Consider the following 23688-nt stretch of genomic DNA (forward strand, 5'->3'; position numbering starts at 1 on the left):
TTTTTTTTCTTTCTGCTTATGTGGTGCTGAGGAATCGAACCCAGGGCCTCATGCATGCAAGGCAAGCGCTCTACCACTGAGCCACCTTCCCAGCCCATTTTCCTCAAACTTCTAAAGTGCCTATCTGTATTCTAGTCTTTAATGTTGCCAAATATGCAAGAAATAAAGCATGGCCATTCTCACATAAAAAATCTTACCCACTGAAAGCCTAGATGGACTAGCTTCTCTGCTGCAGCCCTGGCTCCGTGGTATTTTGCTTCTTTTCTGTGCAGATGCTGAATTGACCAGGACTCTTTGAGCACCAGAGCTCACAGTAGAAAGGGTTGTTGTGGTCAGAACTCGTCCTGGAGATCCAGATCGGCTGCCAGCTAAACATTAAACACACAAATATATTAAAATGTGACCGCCAAAAGAATTGAATAAAACTAAAAAAAAAAAAAAACCTTCAAGAAATACATGTGATAGTATAGCAGGTTCTAAGTTCAAAGAAAATGAGCCAAGGAAGATTTATACATAATCATGACCTGGAAAAAAAGTGTACTATATAAGCTATATTTTTAGTTTTGGGGGTACATTTTGGGGTTTGAACTCAAGGCTTGCTTGCTGTTCCTGAGCCTCTTTGTGTTCAAGGCTACCACTCTACCACTTGAGCCACAATGCCACTTTTGGTTTTTGAGTGGTTAATTGGAGGTAAGAGTCTTATGGGAATTTTCTGCCTAGGCTGGCTTCAAACCATGATCCTCAGAGCTCAACCTCCTAAGTAGCAGGGATTATAGGTGTGAGCCACCAGTGCCCAGCTACTATCATGATTTTTAGAAAGTAAATAATAATCAAATTAATCATATATTTGATGAAATAGCTCATATGATTACTATGTTCTGTAATCTATAATAAAATAATAATTATTGCCAATACTGGGTTTTGAAATAAGGGCCTTGTACTTGCTTGCTCAGCTATACATTACCACTTGAATCACAGTTCCTGCCTGGCTTTTAACTGGCTTTTTTGAAGACTTTGTGCCTGGGATAGCCTTGAACTGTGATCCTCTAGATCTCAGCCTCTCAAATAGATAGGATCACAGGCATTTGCCACTGGTGCCTAGCTGTGTTAAAAATTTAAAGAAAAAGAAAATCCCCATCTCTTACTGCTATTATTTTTGTGAAGTAATAATAATGATAGTTGCCTGCTAAGATGACTCTAAATGGGTAATGTCATATATTCATTTTCAACTTTTACAAAAAACTTAAATATTGACAAAGTTAGTTCAGCTGAAAAAGAATAGCAAAGGTTTTTTGGGTGGCCTTATTTTAGGATACACAAGTACTGAGAGTAGAACAGGATTAAGGCAAATGTTCAGGAAGTCAAGAGGAGATGTGGTTAATGAGCTAAAGAAAGAGCTACAAAAAATCTTTTCAGAGACTTGGACGTAGGTTAAAAAAAAAGAAACATGAATTTGTATGCTGGGATTACAAATGTGATCCACCATGCCCAGTTCATGCATGAATATATGCATGTATATACTTGTACTTATATGTGTGTTACCAGGGAGTTGACCTCAGGGCTCCATGTTTGCTAAGCAGGTGCTCTACTGCTGAAGCCACAATTCCAGCCCTTGGTATGATTATTTTTGAATCAGTCTCAGTTTTTTTTTCTAAGCCAGCATGCATAGACCATGCTCTCTCTACTTGTACTTCCTGTTGTAACTGGCACACACTATAGACCCAACTATTGGTAGAGATGGGGGTTTGCCAACTTTTTGCCTGGCCTGGCCTAAAACTTCAATCTTCCCAATAACTCTCTCCCAAATTAATTTTTTTGTTCTTGGTTGGTCATGGGGCTTGAACTCTAGGCCTGGATGTTGTCCCTGAGCTCTTCTGCTCAACGCCAGCACTCTACCACTTGAGCCTTTTCTACCACTTCCAGCCTTTTCTGTTTATGTGGTGCTGAGGAATCGAACCCAGGGCCTCATGAATGCAAGGCAAACACTCTACCACTGAGCCACTTTCATAGCCCCCAAGTTAATTTTTAAAGGGATGAATCCTGTTGCCAATCAGTTTTTAAAGGGATGAATCCTGTTGTCAATCAAAACACTTTATATTTATGTTGAACAGTGTTGAATAGAAAATGGACTAGGTAATTGCCAGATAGAATCATTCAGAATCTAGAGTTAGAATTAGGTTCTGGAATCTAGATCCTGAATGATAACATACAAAAACTAACTTACATTTAAATAAATCTTCACAAAGCAACCTTTTCCTTTCTTTAGACACCACTTATAATAACAAGAGAGTCACTGTTCCCCATATGTAATTTTGCCCAATAATGCCTCATTTCTAATAAGCAGATTAATGAATTCAGTGCTAATGGGAACAATCATGGCATGTAAAAAAGGAACAGTGATAACAGGGCAAGGAATGGGTAAGCAGACTTTGGTCAACAGATCTGCTCTTTCCTTAGGGAAAAGTGACTTTTCAGTTCTAGCCAGTTATAATACTGACTAGATCTTGGGATTTTTAAAACTAGAAGTTTTATTTACCTGATTCTGTTTTCTTCTTTATTATAGTATGTTCTGAACTCAGTGTCTTGCACTTGTTAGGGAGATGTTTTACCAACCATGTAATACTCGTCCACTCAAACTTCCCGATTTTTTCTTATATTGTGCTGGCCAAATGATACATGACTCGAGTAGTGGAGGTGTTCAAAGGGGTTACTGATCTATTAAAGGTCACAACCTTTGATAGTTGCTCTTGGCATGGTCTTGCTTTGTATAGTTTATGATCTTGTCTAACTCTTAAATTTTATCAGCATACAAAATAAATCTTATCTTTCATTGGTGAAAGCAATATTGCAAAACAAAGTAGTGTTCCCAGTGAAATTAACAATTTACCAAATGAGCAGAAGGAATTCTGAATTATTGTAGAGCAATTACTCAAGTCTACTTAAAAATGACTGATCATTTGAATGTTCCATGATGTTGCAGGTCAAGAATCTTCAAGTCTGGTTTCTTTTTGTTACAACCTTAGGGATAGTTGAGGCACCTGCTTTCTCCATGCAGTATCTAAACTAAACATACACACCACAACATCCAAACACCCAACATGCCACAAACTCACAATGCAAGATAGGCCAATGGAATATTTCATGGGTAAAGTTGCAACAATATAAAAAAATAAGGAACAAACTGAGCACATACAATATTTGGTAATTTTTTAAAATCAATATAAACTTGTGGAAGTGGAGGTGCTGATAGGAGAGATTGGAGAATTCTTTGGAAAGTGGTTCTATTCAGCAGACAGGAAACACACAGTTTAGAAACACATCAATTGTACTTTTATTATTCCCCCTGGTCGTGGGGCTTGAACTCTGGGCTTGGGTACTGTCCCTGCACTCTTCAGCTCAAGGTGAGTGCTCTACCGCTTGAGCCACAGAGCCACTTCCCGTTTTCTAGTGGTTTATTGGAGATAAGAGTCTCATGGACTTTCCTACCTGGGCTGGCTTTGAACCATGATCCTCAGATCTCAGCACTCTAATTAGCTAGGATTACAGGTGTGAGCTACCGGCACCCAGCTATCAATTGCACTTTCTATGCTAGATTTATTGAAGTTATTAAAAACCACACAAGCTTTCTTTCTAGATATTTAAGTTCATGCCCATTTAAGTTCATGCCCATTTCTATGAAATAAAATTGGTTTTAATCACTATCCTCTCCTTCTCTAATACCTTCTGATCCCTACCAAGACTGTGATCATTCTGGTGCCTATAGTCTATTTGGAATTCTTTATACTTGGAAGAAAATACCAAGATTCTTTTTCCAGTGAAGAACCACCAAGGCTAATTATTTCCTTTAGGAAACCACAGAGTTGATGAAAGGGGCCTGGTCTACCCAGGAAGTACTATGTTTACAGAAAACAACCTAACTGCTAAGCTTGAAATTGTATATCTACTTTTCTCTGTGAGCTACCATTTTATACAGTTTGAGGCACTTTCAAACCCCAAAGGTATTGGGTTTTTTTTTGAATGTTCATCTTATCTGTAGGGTTGATTCAGACAATTAAAACAATTCAGGTTTTTGGCAATATAATAAACACATACCAAAACAAACAAACAAACAAAAACCCTGACAGGTTTTGCTTCAATATGAATACAGAATAATGGGATTACAGAACATTATTTAAGAATTTCTGCTGAATAGAACCCAGTTTTGGTAATGGATAAAGGTGATCAGACAGAGATGCACACATAAAGTCTATAGATTCTTACCACCAATGGTATTAGCAGATTGTGATCCTGAACAAGTGTAAAGGCAGAGTTAGGGTAAGGGTTATAATCCATGAAGAGGGAAAAAGCAGTTTTTAAATGGAATGGCAGGTGAAAATAAAAAAGCCTTAGTCAGTTCTTAGCAAAACAAAACACCTAACACCAAAATAAAAGCAAATTTAAAAAACTCCTATAGCATAGACGTCTGTAACAAAAGTAGTATATACTTAGTAGTTTTCACAGCTAAAAAACAGAAATCACTCATGTACAAAGCAGATGAAATGAAATTGCAAAAATAAATATAATTCTTCAGCTTTTCTATTAGTGCTAGTCCAAATATTACATGTTTTTTATTTAAAAAATTAGTTGACAACTAGATGTAGGAACAATTGTAACATAGCTGAAGAAAAATAAATGAAAAAGCTACAAATTTCATCTCTCTTAAGATTAACAGATGAAAGATGAGGTGAGAGAAGGGGAGACAAAGTTCACCACAGGCTTTACAATCACCTGTACACAACCAGTGGGAAACAACAAAAAAAGGGACAATTCTTTCATGAATATAAATCTACTAGTTTCTCCATAGGTCTGTTTTCATTTATTTTGGTTAGCCATTAGAACACACCTGCTTTGATCCAAGAGTTATTATTATTCTAAATGATGATAAAAACAACACGGAAAGACCATGCAATCCCTTATGAATTACTTCACAACAAAGTGAAGATGGAAACCACGGTGATATTTCTGTACAAATATGTTATAAAAGAAACTTGCATACAAAGTATTTATCTTTTTCACAAAAGATTTTGGAATGCAGTATGTTATTACTCAAGCAAGCAAGCAAACAAACAAAAGCTTTCTAATGTGATGATTTTAACCTAAGTATTTTTTATTTATTTTTTAACCTAAGTAATTTATAGGGGAAAGACTTCTGATCTTCAAGGTCCTACTAGATCTAAAAAGCCAAATCATTGTGTTCGCATACTTTTGAGGATTTGGAGTATTGTGGATCAAGTTTCAAAGTAAAAATCAAATGCAAAGTTACTGCTCTATTTTCTAATGAAGTGATCTAAGTTACAATATGTATGAAAAGGCAGATTCTTAATAATATTTAAAACCAGGAAAAAAAAAAACATTCCCAGTTTTGGAAACATTCTTCTTAGAATGTTCTAAGATCAACCTTAGTATTACTTTAGAAGACCACTAATACCTCACAATTATGTTTTATCTTTAGACCCTGAACATGGACAGTTTCTGGTTTTCTTTAGTTTCCCATGCTTTAAATACCCTACCTTCACCATTATCTATTTTTCTTTCTCTCATGAAGAAGGTACAGAAATATATAAAAGCAGTGTAAAACTGAGTTGACATATGATTAATATTCATAACTAGGACAAATTTTAACTAGCTCTGTATAGAGTACTTACTCTGGGCCAAGTACTGTTTCAAGTGTATTAAAGATACAACAATATTCAGTCTTATGACGTAGATGCTATTTTCCTTTACATTCTATAGGAAAGTATGCACAAATAGTTACTTTACAAGAGCAAGGATTCCATCCTGGGCAGTATGGCTTGAGAGTCTATGGTTTAAATCAGTATTTCTTAAAGTTTCTACAACACAAATCACTTGATGGTCCTGTTAAAGATCAGTGTTACTGATTTGTGATGGTAGATGGGATTCTGCATTTCTTTCTAACTGGAACCCAGGGGATGCAGACGCTGGTTTTGTAATATATATGGAAGAGTGAGGCTCCCAACTACTAGGCTAATGCTAATACACAGACTAATGTACTCTAAAAATCATTCCAAAACACATAGACTTGGGAAAGAATGTAATAGTATGTACTCTTGATTGCCGGAAAGAAAAGCCCTTGCCTACCAGATACTTATTATTCTTCCTAATTGTAAGTAATCTCCAAGTGGAAAATCAACTTTAGTGGGTATTTCTGCTTATTTTTAGGGATACTATTGAGTGTTCCTATTAGTACTCTGCCTGGATATTTCTGACTCTGAGAAAAGGAGAAACTTTGAGGCAAGATGAGGGTGGGTAATTAACATTCTGTTCTCTTGGCCCTTTGATGCCAAGATCCAAGAAATTAAGACTTTAAAAAAAGCAGACAGGACACCCACAAAGACAGTTAAATCTATTTTTTCCAAAATAATCAAGTATATATAGATAACTTCCACAACTATTTCCCTAGAAAAATTCCTGATTATAGAGTAATGCTAATAAAAATCTCTTAGTAAAAAATTAAATGGGAACAAATAGTTTAAAGTTAATAATGCCAAAAATGTATGTGTTCTCAGTCTGGTACGTATAGAAATACAGTTCATTTTATCTACACCTAAAGTTGTGCTGTTTAATTAGGGTTCTTATTAGGAACTCAGCTTTCAATAATACAGCAAAAATATAAATCTTAAATTTAAATGGAACACAGAAGAATTGGTCATTAAAGTTGATTTTGCTCATTACAAGTGTGTCTGTAAAAATACTAACTAAACATAAAATGTTCTAATATATTTTGGGGAGAATAAGAAGATACCAGTTTACTGTTTTTGAGTTGCATTAGTAAGGTGCAACCAGATTCTGATGGCAATTATTTTGCCTGTGAAAGACAAAATTTTCCACATTTGCAAGTTTCTGAGTATAATGTGAAAATCTTAATGCTAAAAATTGTGTTATTTAAAAGTATGTCCATGCAAAAGTTGGATAGTAGATGAGGTTTTTCTTTCTAAGTGATAGATACCAATGATGTGGTCCTAATAACATAAAGACAAGACAACACCCACTCAAAAAATTCCAAAACATGCACAACAACTGACTCAAAACATTGAAAAAAAAAATACCTTCATTTTTTTCAGGTGATGAAGAACCTAAAGTACAGAACAAGAACTCAGTATGTGGCTTGCCTTTTGTCAAATTAGCTTTGATTTATCCACTGGCCAATTTCCCAATATGGTAATACACAAGTAACACTCTTATCCTAACAGACCAATAATAAATAGTACATACGCTGAGACTGAGACACCATTTTTGTTCGGCTTCTTCCTCTAGAATCTGTCTTGGCATTTCCCATACCAGCAAGTGGTGCTGAAAGCTTTGCTCTCACCCGGCCTGAGGAATAAAGTATGATGTAATTAAGAATAATTTTTAATAATAATATTTAGCATTAAGAGGAAAACTCACTGTCTTCAAGTACTATTACCTTTTCTAATAGTGTAACCTTTATATTTCTCTTAACAGTTTAGAACTACATAGATTTTTCTTTTTTTTTTTGAGACAGTTTCATTCAGACTGATTTTAAACTTCCCATCTCAGTTTCTAAGATATGCCAGCAAGGCCAGACCCATAGTTTTTCATGTGTTATATTGCTTCTCCTCCTCCCCCAGCATCTTTGTTAGTGTTGGGGTTTGAACTTAGGGCTTTGTGCTTGCTAAGTAGGCACTGCTGAACAATGTCCCCATCTCTTTTATTGTGCTAGTTACTTTTGAGATATTATTCACCCATTTTAGGGGTTCTGTGGTAGCTGGGATACTCAGCTATTGATTAAGGAACATACCAGCATACTCAGTCATTGGCTAAGGGCCTTGCAAACTTTTCTGCCCAGCCTGGTCCTGAACTACTACACTTCTGTCCTCTGCCTTTCAGGTATGAGTCATCAGCATCCATTTGTTGTATTGTTTTTTGTTTTAACATGCTGTATTACAAACTAACTTCCTGTCAAGGGGAAGAATAAAGCAAAGCTAGATTTCCATTCTTAATTTACGAGTTAGTAATTACAATTTCTAGGAAATTTAGATTATTCAAGTCCATTTTATAGTTTTAAATATAAAGCTAATCTTAGAAACAACAACTCAATCATTTTTATTGAAAAATGTACCTTTAAAGGAAATGGCAGGAAATACTGGAAAAATGTTATATATATGCACATGTATATGTATACATATATACATAACATATATAAATATACATATACATATATATGTGTGTGTGTGTGTCTCACACACACTTTATTTTGTGCCAGTCGTGGGCTTGAACTCAGGACCTGTGTGCTGCCCCTGGGCTATTTAGTTCAAAGATAGTGCTCTACCACTTAAGCCACAGCTCCATTTCTGTTTTTTTGGTGGTTAATTGGAGGTGAGTGTCTCAGGGACTTTCTTATGCAGGCTGACTTTCAATCAATATCCTCAGGTCTCAGTCTCCTGAGTAGACTGCACAAGCCACCAGCACCCAGCAAAATGCTTATTAATCTTTTTACATCAGGTAACAGATATATATGGATAGCCTTTAATCCTTTTCTTTCTGAGCCAATTCCACTTAGAAAACAAATAAAAGAAATACTTATCATATGAGCCAGCCTTTTTCTCAGTATATTTATTTTCTTCTTTTTGGCTGTATTACTTTTTCCCCTACCACTTCCTCATTGCTTTCTATAAAATTAGGCCACAAATATCCTCCCTTTCCATCTGAAATTCTTAAACCAAATGGAATAAGTTTATTTCAGGACTTCAGGAAGTTACTATAGTAAAAACAAGTGGTAAAAAAATACATATTAGCTGGGCACTAGTGACATACTACCATAATCCCAGCTACTCAGGAAGTAAGATTGAAGGAACACAGTTTGAAGCCAGCCCAGGCAGTAAAGTCTGTGAGACTTATCTCACAATTAACCACTAAAAATCTGGATGTAGAGCTGTAGTTCAAGTCTTGAGCACAAAAACTCAGGGAAAGCACCCAGGCCCTGGGTTCAAGCTTCATGACCAAAAAAAAAAGAGAAAAAAGAAAGCATATTATTACCAGGTACTTTGATGTTCTCGTGTAGTAGCATCAAAGAATCAGAACCAATACCAAATGTACCGGAAAGGAAGGGCTCAGAATCCCTCTTAATGAAATTGTACGAAGTGAATGGAATGTAAAAAATCCTGGCTAGCCAGATATGACTATATGAACTAGGGAAAAATATAGTGGAGTACGGATAAATTTAAAATTAATCAACTGGTGAGGGAAGAAAGTGATAAGAATTAAGAATAAAATATAAATAAGCAGTAAAATTGGAAGGGTCCTAGCATTCCACCAACTTCAAGGACCATAAGGAGCCCACAGTTTTAGGTCTTTTACAAAGCCTGTTTTACGTAGGATATAATGCCCTCAAAAATAGTAACTAAAATGAAGAGACCAAATTACTATAAGCTGCCATTAGGTGCCACAGTGTCAGAAATCATGTTTTTATGGATACCTCAGCTTAATTGTAAAGTTTAGAATCAATACAATTTAGTAAATATGAGACCATAAAAAGTTAAGCCTATTTAGTTCTGGACATAAGAAAATGTCATCTACGAAAAAGTCAGTAGAGAAATAATGTGTTTCAAGTTGAGGCTCTACTAAGTCTGGGGCAGAATAAATATAAAATTCACTTTGAACAAGGGAACCCATTTTCTAGTTACTGATTTTAAAATAAAAGGTACATTTCAAAGAACACTATAAAGCTTTTAAACTCCAAAGCTATGACACATGCTCCTGCAAAATAAAAACGAATCATCATTAACTAAAAACACAAAACCCAAAACAATTTTAACATCATTAATGGAATAGATGAAATCAAGTATTAATTCTATGATAGTATTAAATGTGTTAAACATGTTTTTCTGGAGTGAGATGATCCAATATAAAAAGCAGAACTGAAGAATGAAGAATTAAAAAAAATCCATACATAACTAAGACAATCAAATGTAGAACTGGCAAATTATGAAGATTTGCAAATAAATTAGCCTGTTTTAGTTTTAATATTTAATTCCTATGAAGGAAGAAAGTAATGTAGAAGTATTTACATTACTAACAAATGTATATTTCTTACCATCTTCAGATGCTGTTCCTAAATAAGAGAAATAAAACAGTGTTTCAACACATTCTGCCAATGCTGCTACCTCATCCCCCGGCCCGAGAGTAAAATGAAAAATTGAAAACAAAACAGCTACTTTTCAGTGTAACAGAATTTAATAATAATTGAGATAATCTGATTCACAGGGCACACAAAAAGTGAAAATAAACAACTAAAATAGTAACATTCTAATGAATTTTTACTTCTTTCCCCGATAAAATTTGAAATGGTGAGAGAAAATGGAGAAATTAATCACTCAAGAAATACAACTCTAATTACTCTTCTGTACAAATGAAGTTTTTTTTTGGGGGGGGGAGCACAGCACTTTGGTTTGAACTCAGGATCTCATGCTTGCTAGGTAGGTGTTCTACCACTGAGCTATGCCTCTAGCACGATTTTTAAGAAGGAACTTTTTTTTGGGGGGGGGGGGATGTCAATCATGGGGTTTGAACTCTAAGCCTGGGTGCTTTCCCTCAGCTCTTCAGCTCAAGGCTAGTGTTCTACTACTTAGGCCACAGTGCCACTTCTGGTTTTCTAGTGGTTTATTGGAGATAAGAGTCTCAAGGACTTTCCTGCCCGTGCTGGCTTTGAACTGTGATCCTCAGATCTCAGCCTCCTGAGTAGCTAGGATTGAGCCACCAACACCTGGCAAGAAGGAACTTTTCTGTTCCAGCAGATCTCAACTTGCAATTCTCCCATCCTTAGTCTGTTGTCAAGCAGCTAGGAGTATAGGTATGAAACATCAGTACCCATTCCCGAGTGAATGAGAATAAAGTGGAAATAATTTTTGTGTGTATATTCAAAATGTAGACCATAAAAGGATGAGGAGAAAACAAATAGAAAAGTATGGAAATTTAATCCAGGATCTAGACCTCATTTACCCAGACTTTTCACCAAGCTATATATGCAGTTAAAGAATTATCAATCTGATTAAACAGGTTTTTACTTAATATTTGTGTAAATTCCCTAAGATGTTACTGAAATCTACCAACAATGATCAAGAGCAAATGTTAACTCCTTAATACAGGGAATAATATGCATGCCTTCATGTGTAGTTTTGAAAATACATGATTGAACATTAGGGGAAGTAACACTTCAGGTGACAGAGGTGACTTCTCACATTAGTTGATATTCCTCACCCAAATAAGAAAATATTTTAATCAGAAAGTGATAAAAAAACTTTTTCTAGAGAATGTAGGAAATTAGAGTGATAGAAGGGATATCAAGGGTATGATATACAGAACGCATCTGTTGATGAGTGTCATTTCATTCACACTTTTTTATGAAACACTTTGATCATATAATAGAGATATTAATATAATTGATATACATGTACTCAACTCAAGATTAAATAATGTCCCATTTCATTAAAGTGGAAGATATAGATATCAATGCTAAAAATTCATAGATAATTGACAGCGGGTTTCACTTTTAAATAGATCTCATTAAGTGACTTATAGGCTTACTTCTAGATAACTGTGGAATCTGACAGACTGAAGAGAAAGTACAAGTAACGTGCTGCTAGAATCAGACCAAGGATTGCTATTGAAGCAAGGACTAAAATATCATTTGAATTTGTCAAATGTCATTTGTTCCTTTACATCAGAATTAGTAAACTAAAGTGTTGGATCAAATGACTTAGGTGATTTTTTTCCCCATTTTTCTGAGTAAAATATTGTAGACAGAACAAAAAATTAAGCATATTCAGAGAAATATTTCTAAATAGGTCATGCAGAATGTTTAAGGCAACTGATTATATTACAGCAAAAAGAAAGGTACTATTTGAGTAAATAAAGCACTACAAAAATGGCCACACATTGGGGCTGGGAGTTGGTTCAGTGGTACAGCGCTTGCCTTGCATGCATGAGGCCATGGGTTTGATTCCCCAGCACCACATAAGCAAAAAGAAAAAAAAGGTGGAAGTGGTGCTGTGGTTCAAGTGGTAGAGCGCTAGCCTTGAGCTGAAGAGCTAAGGGACAGCATCCCCCAGAGTTCAGGCCCCATGACCAGACCCAAAAAAGAAAAACAAACAAACAAACAAACAAAAATGGCCACACCTAAACCCAAAATTCAACCTGAGAATCATGCAGCCATTATCACATTAAGAATCTTGGTAAATAAGTAGCATATTTCCTAAATTTTAGAGAAAAATTAACAAGGACCTAAGAGCTATAAATGTGTAGTATAATTATAAAAAGAAGGTCTTACCATCCATCTTGTCAGAAGTATCCTCTTTGATGAAAGAGCAAGCAGAGAACAGAGGAAAACTTAGCATATTAGAAAAATGATTTTATAATCCGTAAAAAACTTCCTTTAAAGACAGAGTTCGTTGCACAAATGTTTACTGCCTTATTGCTTATCCACCCCATTATTTCTTTGAATTTTCAGGCCAAATAACCTTAACCATCTCTGGATGAACTTAACAGTTCCCTTCCTTGATATCTCTACTTGGTAGAGCAAATTATTCAACCATGTAATCATGCATCCTGGTATCTGACATTACTAAAGATCTGACTACCCAATTTGGGTATCCTTTTGTCCTCATAAATCTCAGCCATGAGTACAACTGCCTCTAAGTACTATCTTACATAAGTTCCCAAATGCATAGGTGGCTGTGGGAAGTTCAAGAATGTTTCCTCTCTTGTATTCCCTCAATGTTTATTCTTCTAATGCTCTTTTTCTTTTTTTTGGTCGGTCGTGGGGCTTGAACTCTGGGCCTGGGCACTGTCCCTCAGCTCTTCAGCTCAAGGAGAGCGCTCTACCACTTGAGCTACAGCGCCACTTCCCCCTCAATGTTTATTCTTAAGAACCTCTTGGCACATGATCCTAGACCGACTCCTCAGACAGAAGGTGAAAACTGCCTTCAAACCTGTCCCTACAAATATCGTATTCAGAACCTACCACCCTCTTAAATGCCTCCTCTCCTTTTTCAGGGAAACTAGTATATCCAAGTCCCCCTGTCTTCCATGGGAACTTTGCCATGAAATCTTTCATTCTTGTATTTCTTTCTTCTTGTACCAACTTATTAGTATACAAACACATTTAATTTGAACAATTTTTTTAAAAGTACAGATAATTCCTTCAGTGCTTTTTTAGTGTGTGTATGTCGGTCGTGGGGCTTGAACTCTGGGCTTGGGTACTGTCCCTGAGCTCTTCAGCTCAAGGCGAGTGCTCTACTACTTGAGCCACAACACCACTTCTGATTTTCAGGTGGTTAATTGGAGGTAAGAGTCTCACCGACTTTCCTGCCTGGGCTGGCTTTGAACCACGATCCTCAGATCTCAGCCTACTGAGTAGCTAGGATTACAGGTATGAGCTGCCAGCATCCAGCCCTTCAGTATTCTTTCACCACTTTCCTTTACTACCTTCTTCCATCTCATCCCTCCTTTTTGTGGTATTAGGATTTGAATGCAAGGCCTAAAGCTTGTTAAGCAAGAGCTCTATCACTTTAGTCCCAGTCGCTGCCCATTTCTTCCATCCCCACTTTTTTTTGTTGTTGTTGTTGGAGACGAGGGCTTGGTATCTGAGATTTGCTTTCGCTCATTGGCTGGTGTTCTATGACTTGAGTCATGCCTCCAAGCCCCCTTTTGTTACTTTTGATATAGGGTCTCTCGCTCTCTCACCTTTATGTTCAGCCAGATTAGACTGTGATTTTCCTATTATGCTTCCCACATTGATGGGATGATAGGAGTAAACCTCCACACCTGTATTTTTATTAGTTGATAGGGACTTAAGCACTTTTTGCTTAGGTGGGCCTCAAACAATCCTACTGATCTCTGCTTTCTATGTAGTGATGTATGTAATGTAGTTTGTATGTAATACAAACTTATGTTTGTATTCCAAATACAATTATTAATGCCTTCTTTCTTCACTCCTTTCTTGACCATCAAGCACACCACACAGATGACAGATTCTCCTCCTACCTTCTTCAATAAACTGAAATCCAATTTCTACCCATATGACTTTACTGAAATGATTTGGTTTCTTTTCCATTCAATTGTAAGTTTATGAGAATATTCATAAATATGCATATATATTAAAGTTTCCTTCACATGAATTTCTGCCTATTTCATATCACATCAATCTTCTCTTCATAGTTAAAAAAGTAAATTTCAAAATACTCATGATAACCTTTACTGACAAATAATTTAGTAGCTTTAGGGGAACAAAAATCAGTAGCAATTGAAGAATATATAATGTTTAATACTGATAGCGCTCACTCCTGATTTCTATACCACTGTACTATGTACTGAATACTTCCAGTGTGAGGTCTCAAATCGACTTCAAACTCAACCGAACTTTAGCTTTGCAATTTTAGTTCAGAAGCACACAAAATACTACTTTTGAACTGTTTTATGTCCAGTTATGATAAATAAGGATGAAAGTTGAAGGAGAAAGATTTACAGGTCATAAATATATAAGAAGGTTATTATAGCCAGGTGCCATGGCTCATGCCTGTAACCCTAGCTATTCAGAAAGCTGAGATCTAAGGATCCTGGTTCAAAGCCAGCCTGGGCAGAAAAGTCTGTGAGACTCTTATCTCAAATAAACTACTCAGAAAACCAGAAGTGGCTCTGTAGCTCAAGTGATAGAGTGCTAGCCTTGAGCTGAAGGGGTGAGGGACAACGCCCAGGCCCAGAGTTCAAGCCCACAGCCAACAATAACAACAACAAAAAAGAAGGTTATTACAAAATAGGATGAATGCAGGACAGTGAAGTGGGTTTAAAGTAGAAAGGGAGAGAGTAAGGAACAGGAGCATCTTTTATCTACTTTCTAGAAAGAGTAATAAGCCAGCAGCAGCTGACTGTCCCTGCAATTGAACTGAGGTCAGATGAAGAAAAAGGAAAGGAGATCAAGATGCATTGTACTCACAAACCGACACGTTGAACTGAAACCCTTTTGTACAACTACTTAAAGACAGTGAACAAATACATAAAAAATAGAAAAGTGCTATCTTTCCTACTCTAATAAAACAAATAAGTAAATTATAAATTAACCAATGAAACAATATTTTCATCACTCCACAAGGTATCTTGTATCTATTAGCAACCTCTCCTTATTTTACTGCCAGTCAAATATACTTAGTGATTTTGTGAATTTGGCTACTCTAGTCTCTTCATAGAACTGAAAACATAGTTCTTTATGACTTCATTATGAATTCAAAGTTTTTGATACTTAGAAATATGTATATACATGTATATATATATGTATACACACATTTCCTTAACATAAATTAATGACTTCCTCATTCCACATACACCAAGTTATTTCTTCATTAAGATACAGGGCAAATTTCAAACACATGTTATCTTTGCTAACAAAGTATTCAGTAAAAGACTACAAAAACAACAAAAAAGTAGGAATGCATAGTTTAATATTGCACCTATTGCCTGGATTTTATGGTATGCATTTTTATGACTAAAATTCCATTCCATTCCATGAGTAAATCTCACTTGACCATTCACCAGTTGTTGAACAAATGAGTTGTTCCCCTTTTCTTGGCTGTTATGAATTCTGTTGCTATGAACATTCATATACACATTTTTGTAAGAACCTGTTTTTCTATTTCTCATGGATATATCTAGACTAGAACTGCTAAGTCCTTTGGTAATTATATGTTAAGCCTTTGAGAGACTGCCACATTATTTCAAAGCGGCTGCATCATTGTACATAACTATCAGCATTATGTAAGGGTTTTCTGCATCCTACACAGCAGTTGTTATTTGTAGGTGTCCCAAAGGGTATTTATTAAGTTGTATCTTACTGTGGTTTTGATTTATATTTCCATAATGACTTACAATTCCGGTACTTTCATGTACTTGCTGGCAATCTTTATAATTTCAAGAGAGAATTCAATTTTTTTTCTATTTTTAAAAGATAATCTTTCACAACTGAGTTCCAAGAGTTATTATCCCCAGTAGGACATGCTTTAATCAGATATTAGTGACAAATATTTTCTTATTCTGCATGCTATATTGTATGTGCATGTGCGTGTGCGTGTGTGTGTGTGTGTGTGTCCAACTACACACATACCCTGCTTCTGGAACTTGAACTCAGAGCCTTTTGCTCTTGCTGGGCTTTTCTGTTCAAGACTGAATTTCTACCACTTAAGTCACACCTCCATTTTCAGCGTTTTGTTGGTTAACTGAAGAGTATCTTATATCTGTTTGCCCAGGCTGGCTTTGAACTGTTATTTCAGATCTCAATTACCTGAGTAGTGAAATGTGTGCCATTGGTACCTAGCTGTATGGTATTTTCTCTGCCTTCTTGATAGTGTCTTTGGAGCAGAAAGGTTTTACATTTAAATGAAGTCTTACTAACTTTTATTTGGTGAATTGTTGTAGGTAAGATCTAAGAAACCACTGTCCAATTTCAGGTTATGAAGATTTTAGCTGTTTTCTTCTGAGTGTGATAGTATTATTCTTACAGTTAGATATTTGATTAATGTTGAGTTTGAGAGGCAGGAGTCTAAATTGATTTTTTTTTGTATCTACTTGTTCTAATAATATTTGCTGAAAAGACATCTGACCACTGAATGTCTTAGCCCTGTGTTGATTTTTAATTTCATTACATTGGTTGATAAGTCTATCCTAATACCAGTACCTTAGCTATGCTTTCTGTTGCTCTGCAGTAAGTCCTGAAATTGGGAGGTATGAATCCTTCTATTCGGTTTTATTTATTTTTGTCGGTCATGGGGCTAGAACTCTGGTCCTGGGCGCTGTCCCTCAGCTCTGAATTCAGTGAAGGCTAGCACTCTACCACTTGAGCCTCAGTGCCACTTCTGGCTTTTTCTGCTCATGTGGTGTTGAGGAATTGAACCCAGGGCCTCATGCATGCAAGGCAAGCATTCTACCACTGAGCCACCTTCCCAGCCCTATTCGATTTATTTTTGAAGATTATTTCAACTATTCTGAGTCCCCTGCATTTCCATAAGAATTTTTGAATTAGTTTGTTTATTTCTATAAAAAGGTACCTGAACTGGAATTTAATTTTTATATTAACCTTTCATCTTAATATTAATTTTTAAAACCCATAACTCTAGGATGTCTATTTATTTAGGTCTTAATTTCCTTTTAACGATGTAATGTAGTTTTCAGTGTACAACTCTTTCATATTTCTTTTGAAAGCAGACATAACTTTACCTCCTTTCCAGTTTGGATACTTTTGATTTGTTCCTCTTGCATAACTGCCTTGGCTAAAAGCTCTATAAAAATGCTGAATAGAAAAGGAGAAAGCATGGGGCTGGGAAGGTGGCTCAGTGGTAGAGCGCTTGCCTTTCATGCCTGAGGCCCTCGGTTCGATTCCTCAGCATCACATAAAGAAAAAAGCCTGAAGTGGCACTGTGGCTCAAGTGGTAGAGCGCTAGCCTTGAGCTGAAGAGCTGAGGGACAGTGCCCAGGCCCAGAGTTCAGGCCCCACGACCGGACCTCCCCCCCCCAAAAAAAGGAGAAAGCAGACAACTTTGACTTGTTATTAATGTAAGGGAAACTATGTCTTCTTTTTTCTGTTCAGTGTAGTACTTAATTTTTCCAGTATGCTCTTTATTTAGTTGAAATAGTTCCCATCTATTCTTAGTTTATTGGCCATTTTTTTAAACACAAAGGGATGCTGTATTTCATTTAATGCTTTTTAAATAAATGATCATGTGGTTTTTACCCTATATTTTATTAATATGGTATACTATGTTGAGTTATTTTCATATATGAAAGTAACATGATATTTCTGGCAATGTAATTCTTGTAAATTCTAAAATGTTTTCTGAAAATTTAAAAGCACTAATCAGCCTGCTATTAAAATCTTTGTATACTGAGGAATCGAACCCAGGGCCTCATGCATGCAAGTGGCTCAGTGGTAGAGAGCTTGCCTTGCATGCATGAGGCCCTGGGTTCAATTCCTCAGCACCACATAGGAAAATATACTTTTACACATAGTAATGAACTCATCACACATTGTTTGATAGGCTGTATCATGAAAACACAACTTTCTAATGTTTACATAGTATATATAAGGATACATCATATTCTAGTCAATTTTTTATACATAAAGGTGGATTTGAAAAACAGCTGGTATTTGAACATTATTTTTATTTATTGATATAATTGCCTAAACACTAGATTATTGATGAAAAACTATTAACATTTATGCATTTAGGCATTACTAACTTGCCACTCAGGAAAAAATATGTCTCATGATTAATTCACATCAACATTGTTTAATAAGGCCTTATTTACCACATTCTAATCAATAATGGGCACTAATCTTTTACATTTACAAATCTTTTGATTTGGCTGTTTCAGTACAACTAAGGTTTAATATTTGTTCTGCTATGTACTGTTGATTCATATGTATTTTTATTGATATATGTAGATTTTTCTATAAAAATAGGGTCATCTGTTTCTCATAGATTTGACATTTTAGCTTTTTAAAAAATAGTATATGGCAAAAACTTGCTCTTAGTTGTCATCTGCATGATTTCACATTTAAGACTTTTCTTTGTAGGTTCTTTGCTTTTATGTTTAGAAATTCTGCAACCTGAGATTAGATAAAGACTTACCTACTTTGTTTTTATCAGGTTGTTTTATGGTTTTGCTGACATCAGAAATATATTTTTATACAGTACGTAATAAAGTTACAACTTAATGTTAAACCAAATTGTGAAATATGCACCTAAACATCATGTATTGAACCTATTATTTCCTTACAATTCTGAGTTGTGCCAATTTTATCACATAGTAAAATCTCCATGTTTTTTGCAATTGAGTTCTAATGATGTATTGCTCAGTGTTCCACCAGTGCTGCCCAAGAGAAACAAAAATGGAGCATGGAATGGTTAATCAATAAGTATAGCCAACCTCTAGCTTTTAAATTTAGGGATGTTCAAAACAGAATAGAAACAAATTCGGAATGGCTTTTGGAATATATGTTTAACCTTTTGATAAAAGCGACATAGAAAAAAATGAACGAGCATGTTTCTTTGATCAAGATGAAGAAGAGGACAAGGGGAAAAGTAGAGGCAAAGCATTTCAGATACCTCAGAACTGTACCCTACTACAGAATAACATATAACTTATGCTTAATAGGAAAGAATGGAATATAAACAATTACAAATTGAGACCAAGGAGAGAAGATGATAATATTCTCAATAGTTAGTTGTCTTACCTAGAGACGCATAGGATCCTGGATTCAGGGCTCCTGCACCTAACCGACCACTTCGCACAGACTGTCCAGCTGCATGATGTGCCTTGGCACCAGCAGCAGCATTCACATCAATGTCACTTCGGGAACGCTGCAGGCTTCCTGGAAGGGAACTGGCTTTGCTGCTGCCCACTGATACTACAGAAGACAAAGGTAATCTATCATTTAAATCACTGAAAACAACATGAAACATGTATAAACTTGAAGTTAGCAGGAACAAACATGAAATTCATGATGACATATATGGGCAGTGAAGAGAAGCAGTGTCCAGATGGACAAATACTTAAAGTCTAGAGTGCCTCAGCTTCCATCTTGACAGAATTAAGTTTCTTGGGAAAATTTCAATATTTCTTCATCTCCCTCTCTCATAAAATAGATGATACATATGAGTTAAGAATATGAAATACAGTATTTATAATATAAAAATGACAGCAGTTTTGTCATTTACTAACAGAAAATTACAAAAGTCCAGAAGAGAAATTAATGGTACCTTTGCCTTCTTAGGCCATGCAAGAAATTAAAGTTCTGCAATTCACCTTTACAGTCTTAATATACTAGGAGTCATGATATATTAATAGATTGTGAAATCTACCTTGGTGGGTCATGACCAGCATTTTAAAGAAATGAAACACAACAGAAAAGAGACTGCACCAGAAACAAAAGAGGCAATTACCTCTTCCAGCCACAGTTGAAGGGTTGGCTGTAGACCATTTGGAAGAAAAAGGGCGACTGAAAAGTAAAAAAAAAATGTTAGTAAGATTTAATTTATAACTCACTTGTTTACTAATACTGAAATACTACTTTCTGAAAAGTTTAGAAACTTCTAAACTTCCTTTTTAAAATTACACTAAAATACTATTCTTAACCATATGTCATCAAATATCAATAGTGTCACTACTAGCTATAAAGTAAAAACAAAATAACTGGCTATGACCAAAGACAGGAGAGCTGTAAAGAAAGAACTGGTTACTTTTATTCCCTCTGAATCTCAGTTTACATCATGGTGCATTCCTGAGAACTCAGTACTAGCACTATCACCTACTTGTTGTACCCTAAGGTATTTTACTTTTAAGAGAAAAGTGACTATTATAGCACCATAGGTAGCTCAGCACTCCCAAAGCTTTGCATGTAAGTCACAATGGCTGTGGCCATTATAGTTATGATATAGAAGGTATACACACACCTCTCATGTAATACTACTGTACCTGTGGATGGGACAGTAAAACAAGACTAAGAGCTGTTGCTGAGAATAACAGGTACAATTACAGAATGTTGGCAAGACATCTCTGATCATCTCAAAGAACCCATCATCTCTCTGAACATTTTTTGATTATTTATCTTTAGTTACTATGGTAGTCTATAGACCATGAATAAATAAAATATTTAGTATATAACAGGATCCAAAGGTGGGAGATTAAATAAGCAAGAACCTCAAATAGGTTAATGCAAGATAGAAAAATATTGTTATTTTTGGGCTGGGATGGTGGCTCAGTGGTAGAGCGCCTGTCTTGCATGCCTGAGGCCCTGGGTTCATTCCTCAGCACCACATAAGCAAAAAGAAAAAAGCCGGAAGTGGCGCTGTGGCTCAAGTGGTAGAGCGCTAGCCTTGAGCTGAAGAGCTGAGGGACAGAGCCCAGGCCCAGAGTTCAGGCCCCACGACCGGACCCAAAAAAAAAAAAAAGAAAAAGAAAAATATTGTTATTTTTGACTTTTTGTTAGGGCTTACTATAGAACCCAACAAATTTGACTGCTTGTTGCCTTAGTTTCCTGAGTGCTAGGAGATATGTGCCACCACACCCAGTTCAGAAAGATATTCTTTTTTTTTCAGAAAGATATTAAGTTAGATTATTACCTTTATTCTTTTCTTTTTTAGTGATGTCAGGGATTGAAGCCAGGACCATGCACATGCTAGGTAAGTACTCTACTACTGAGCTTCAAACTGTTGCCAAAGCAACCAGCAATGTTTGGAGCTTACAAACAGGAAAATATTAACTATTATAGAAAGATAAACTGACATTCTGTAAAATGTTCTTCCCTAGAAAATCTGTAGATTCCTGGCACAGGGCAAGAGTCTATGAAGTCCATGTAAATAGTCACTTTTCTCTTTTAAATAGACATAGCACCACTGTTCAGAAACAGAAAAGGCTTAAGAAATCTTTGCAATCTCATAAGTCTAGTTAGATAGAAAGCAGGTTACCACTGCCAAAGCAGTGAAGATCTAAAACAGTTAAAATCTTTAAGAAAATAGTCACAGAAAAGTTAGATATGAGATCATTTTGCCTCCTATAGGGACTTCCAGATTCTTTCCACCTTTTTTTTCCCCCCATTTCTGTTTTTGGTGTTACCATGGTTTGAGAACAGGTCTTCCTACTTGTTAAGCAAACATTCTACCCCTTAAACAATGCCCTCCAGCTGTCAGGAGTTCTTAAGCTATACAGAAGGATAGAAAGAAAAGCATGGAATTTTTATACTGAAGAGGACTTTTAAGTCCTTATTACAATTCCCTCATGATAATGTCCTGGAAGTGGCCTTTTTTTTGGGGGGGGGGTTGGTCATGGGTCTTGAACTCTGGGCCTGGGTGCTGTCCCTGAGCATTTCAGCTCAAGGCCAGTGCTCTACCATTTGAGCCACAGCGCCACTTCTGGTTTTCTGGTGGTTAATTGGAGATAAAGAGTCTCATAGACATTCCTGCCTGGGCTGGCTTTGAACCACAATCCTCAGATCTCAGCCTCTTGAGGAGCTAGAATTACAGAAGTACGCCACCAGCGCACAGCACATTAACTTTTTTAAGGTATTAAAAGTGCATATAAATTAGTGCTTCCCAGGCCATCATAGTTATGAATATAGAAACAAAATATGAATAATTAGACAGTTTATAATAATAGCATATAGTACAACCCTTGAGACACCAGACCAAAGAAACTAAACATAATCAAGCCATCATTTTTCAGATTACTGACCATCCAATTTAGGAGAGCGGGAAGGAGGGATAGATCAGTCATTATTATGTAAATAACCTTACTTTAGACTTTCTTGTGAACTAGATGAAGACCTGTCTGATTGTGGTAGAGATGCTACACTGCCAGAGCTCTTCAGGTAAGTTTGAAGACTTTTCTGATAAGACGGCTCAAGAGAATTATATAATGTTTCAGCTTCACCAGGAAAGTGGTTTCTAAGACCCATATATGTCCTGCAAAAGAAAGAATAGCACATAAGTAAGAGCTTTATGTGATTAGACTTTAACAGCAAAATGTGTGAAGATAAACTCATAGGTTTTTACTGTATCTACAATATGCTAAATGAAAACTTTCTAAATTGAGTAAGTTTCAGTGAAAGACTGTAGACCTTTGGAAAAAGCAGAGCAGTTCAAAACCTTGCTGTGCCACTTATAGTTTATACAGAATTGAGTAAAACTACCACTACAGATAAACGATAAACCAGCTTTGCAGGATCAGAAAGTGAAGAGACTACGTTGGAATAAGAAAACTAAAAAACAAAAACAAACAAAAAAAAAAAACCTCACAAATGACAAGGCAGTTTTGGAGAAAAATCAACCTCAATTTTGCTGAAGAGCTAAACACTAATCACTGCTAAAACACATGGGACATGTATGGTGTTTTCATTCACCCAAGGTAAACTGCTGGAAAAAAAAAAAGGGGGAGTAAAGTTTGTCTGAACTTTCACAAAAATAAACTACAAACTTACTTTCTTGCCTCCACTCTGGCCTCAGCATCAGCATCATGAATTCCCTTCTTAATTGTTTCAACCAAGACAGCTGCATGTCTATAAAATAAAAATTTGGATTCAGATGTGAATCTATGTAGTTAATTACAAATACTTCCTAACACATTACACATCCATCACAAAGGATGGGAAAGTCCGAAAGATTAGTGAAAATAAGATTATAGGATCCCTTCCTTCTTCCTTCTTTCTGAAATGGGGGTCTTACGCTTTTAAGTCCAAGCCAGCAACATTGCTGGAATTACAAACATGCACTATCACACCTCAGCTCAAGACTGTAGTATTTTCTAAAAACTTGCCCTACATATTTCATTCACATACGATTTCCTTTTGATAATTATCAGTCTGAAATAATTATTTCTTACAGAAGCCAGATAATATGAGAATATATAGTACCTAAAATCTAAATTTTAATGACTTAGGAAGAACAAGAACCTGAGTGGTTCCTCACTAATTCACCACTGCAAAAAAAAAAAAATGTTAAAAGTATAATCTATAGCTGGGCACCAGTGTGTCATGTCTGTAATCCTAGCTACTCAGGAGGCTGAGATCTGAGGATCACAGTTCAAAGCCAGCCCAGACAGTAAAGTCCATGGGACTTTTTTTTTTTTTTT

General features: G+C 35.9%; 1 protein-coding gene across 1 annotated transcript in view; it reads right to left on the bottom strand.

Moving 5' to 3' along the window:
• Clasp2 (cytoplasmic linker associated protein 2) overlaps positions 1 to 23688 on the bottom strand; it is a 203186-nt gene that overhangs the window by 70642 nt on the left and 108856 nt on the right. Inside the window, exons 15-20 of the mRNA XM_013028474.1 lie at positions 23039 to 23116; positions 22356 to 22523; positions 20007 to 20062; positions 19298 to 19471; positions 7273 to 7374; positions 198 to 368 (exon numbers count right to left, since the gene is read on the bottom strand). Of these exons, the coding sequence (XP_012883928.1) occupies positions 198 to 368; positions 7273 to 7374; positions 19298 to 19471; positions 20007 to 20062; positions 22356 to 22523; positions 23039 to 23116 (749 nt within the window). The remainder of the gene's footprint in view (positions 1 to 197; positions 369 to 7272; positions 7375 to 19297; positions 19472 to 20006; positions 20063 to 22355; positions 22524 to 23038; positions 23117 to 23688) is intronic.

This window comes from Dipodomys ordii, unplaced genomic scaffold, assembly GCF_000151885.1.
Source record: "Dipodomys ordii isolate 6190 unplaced genomic scaffold, Dord_2.0 Scaffold110, whole genome shotgun sequence".
NCBI classification, from domain to species: Eukaryota; Metazoa; Chordata; class Mammalia; order Rodentia; family Heteromyidae; genus Dipodomys; species Dipodomys ordii.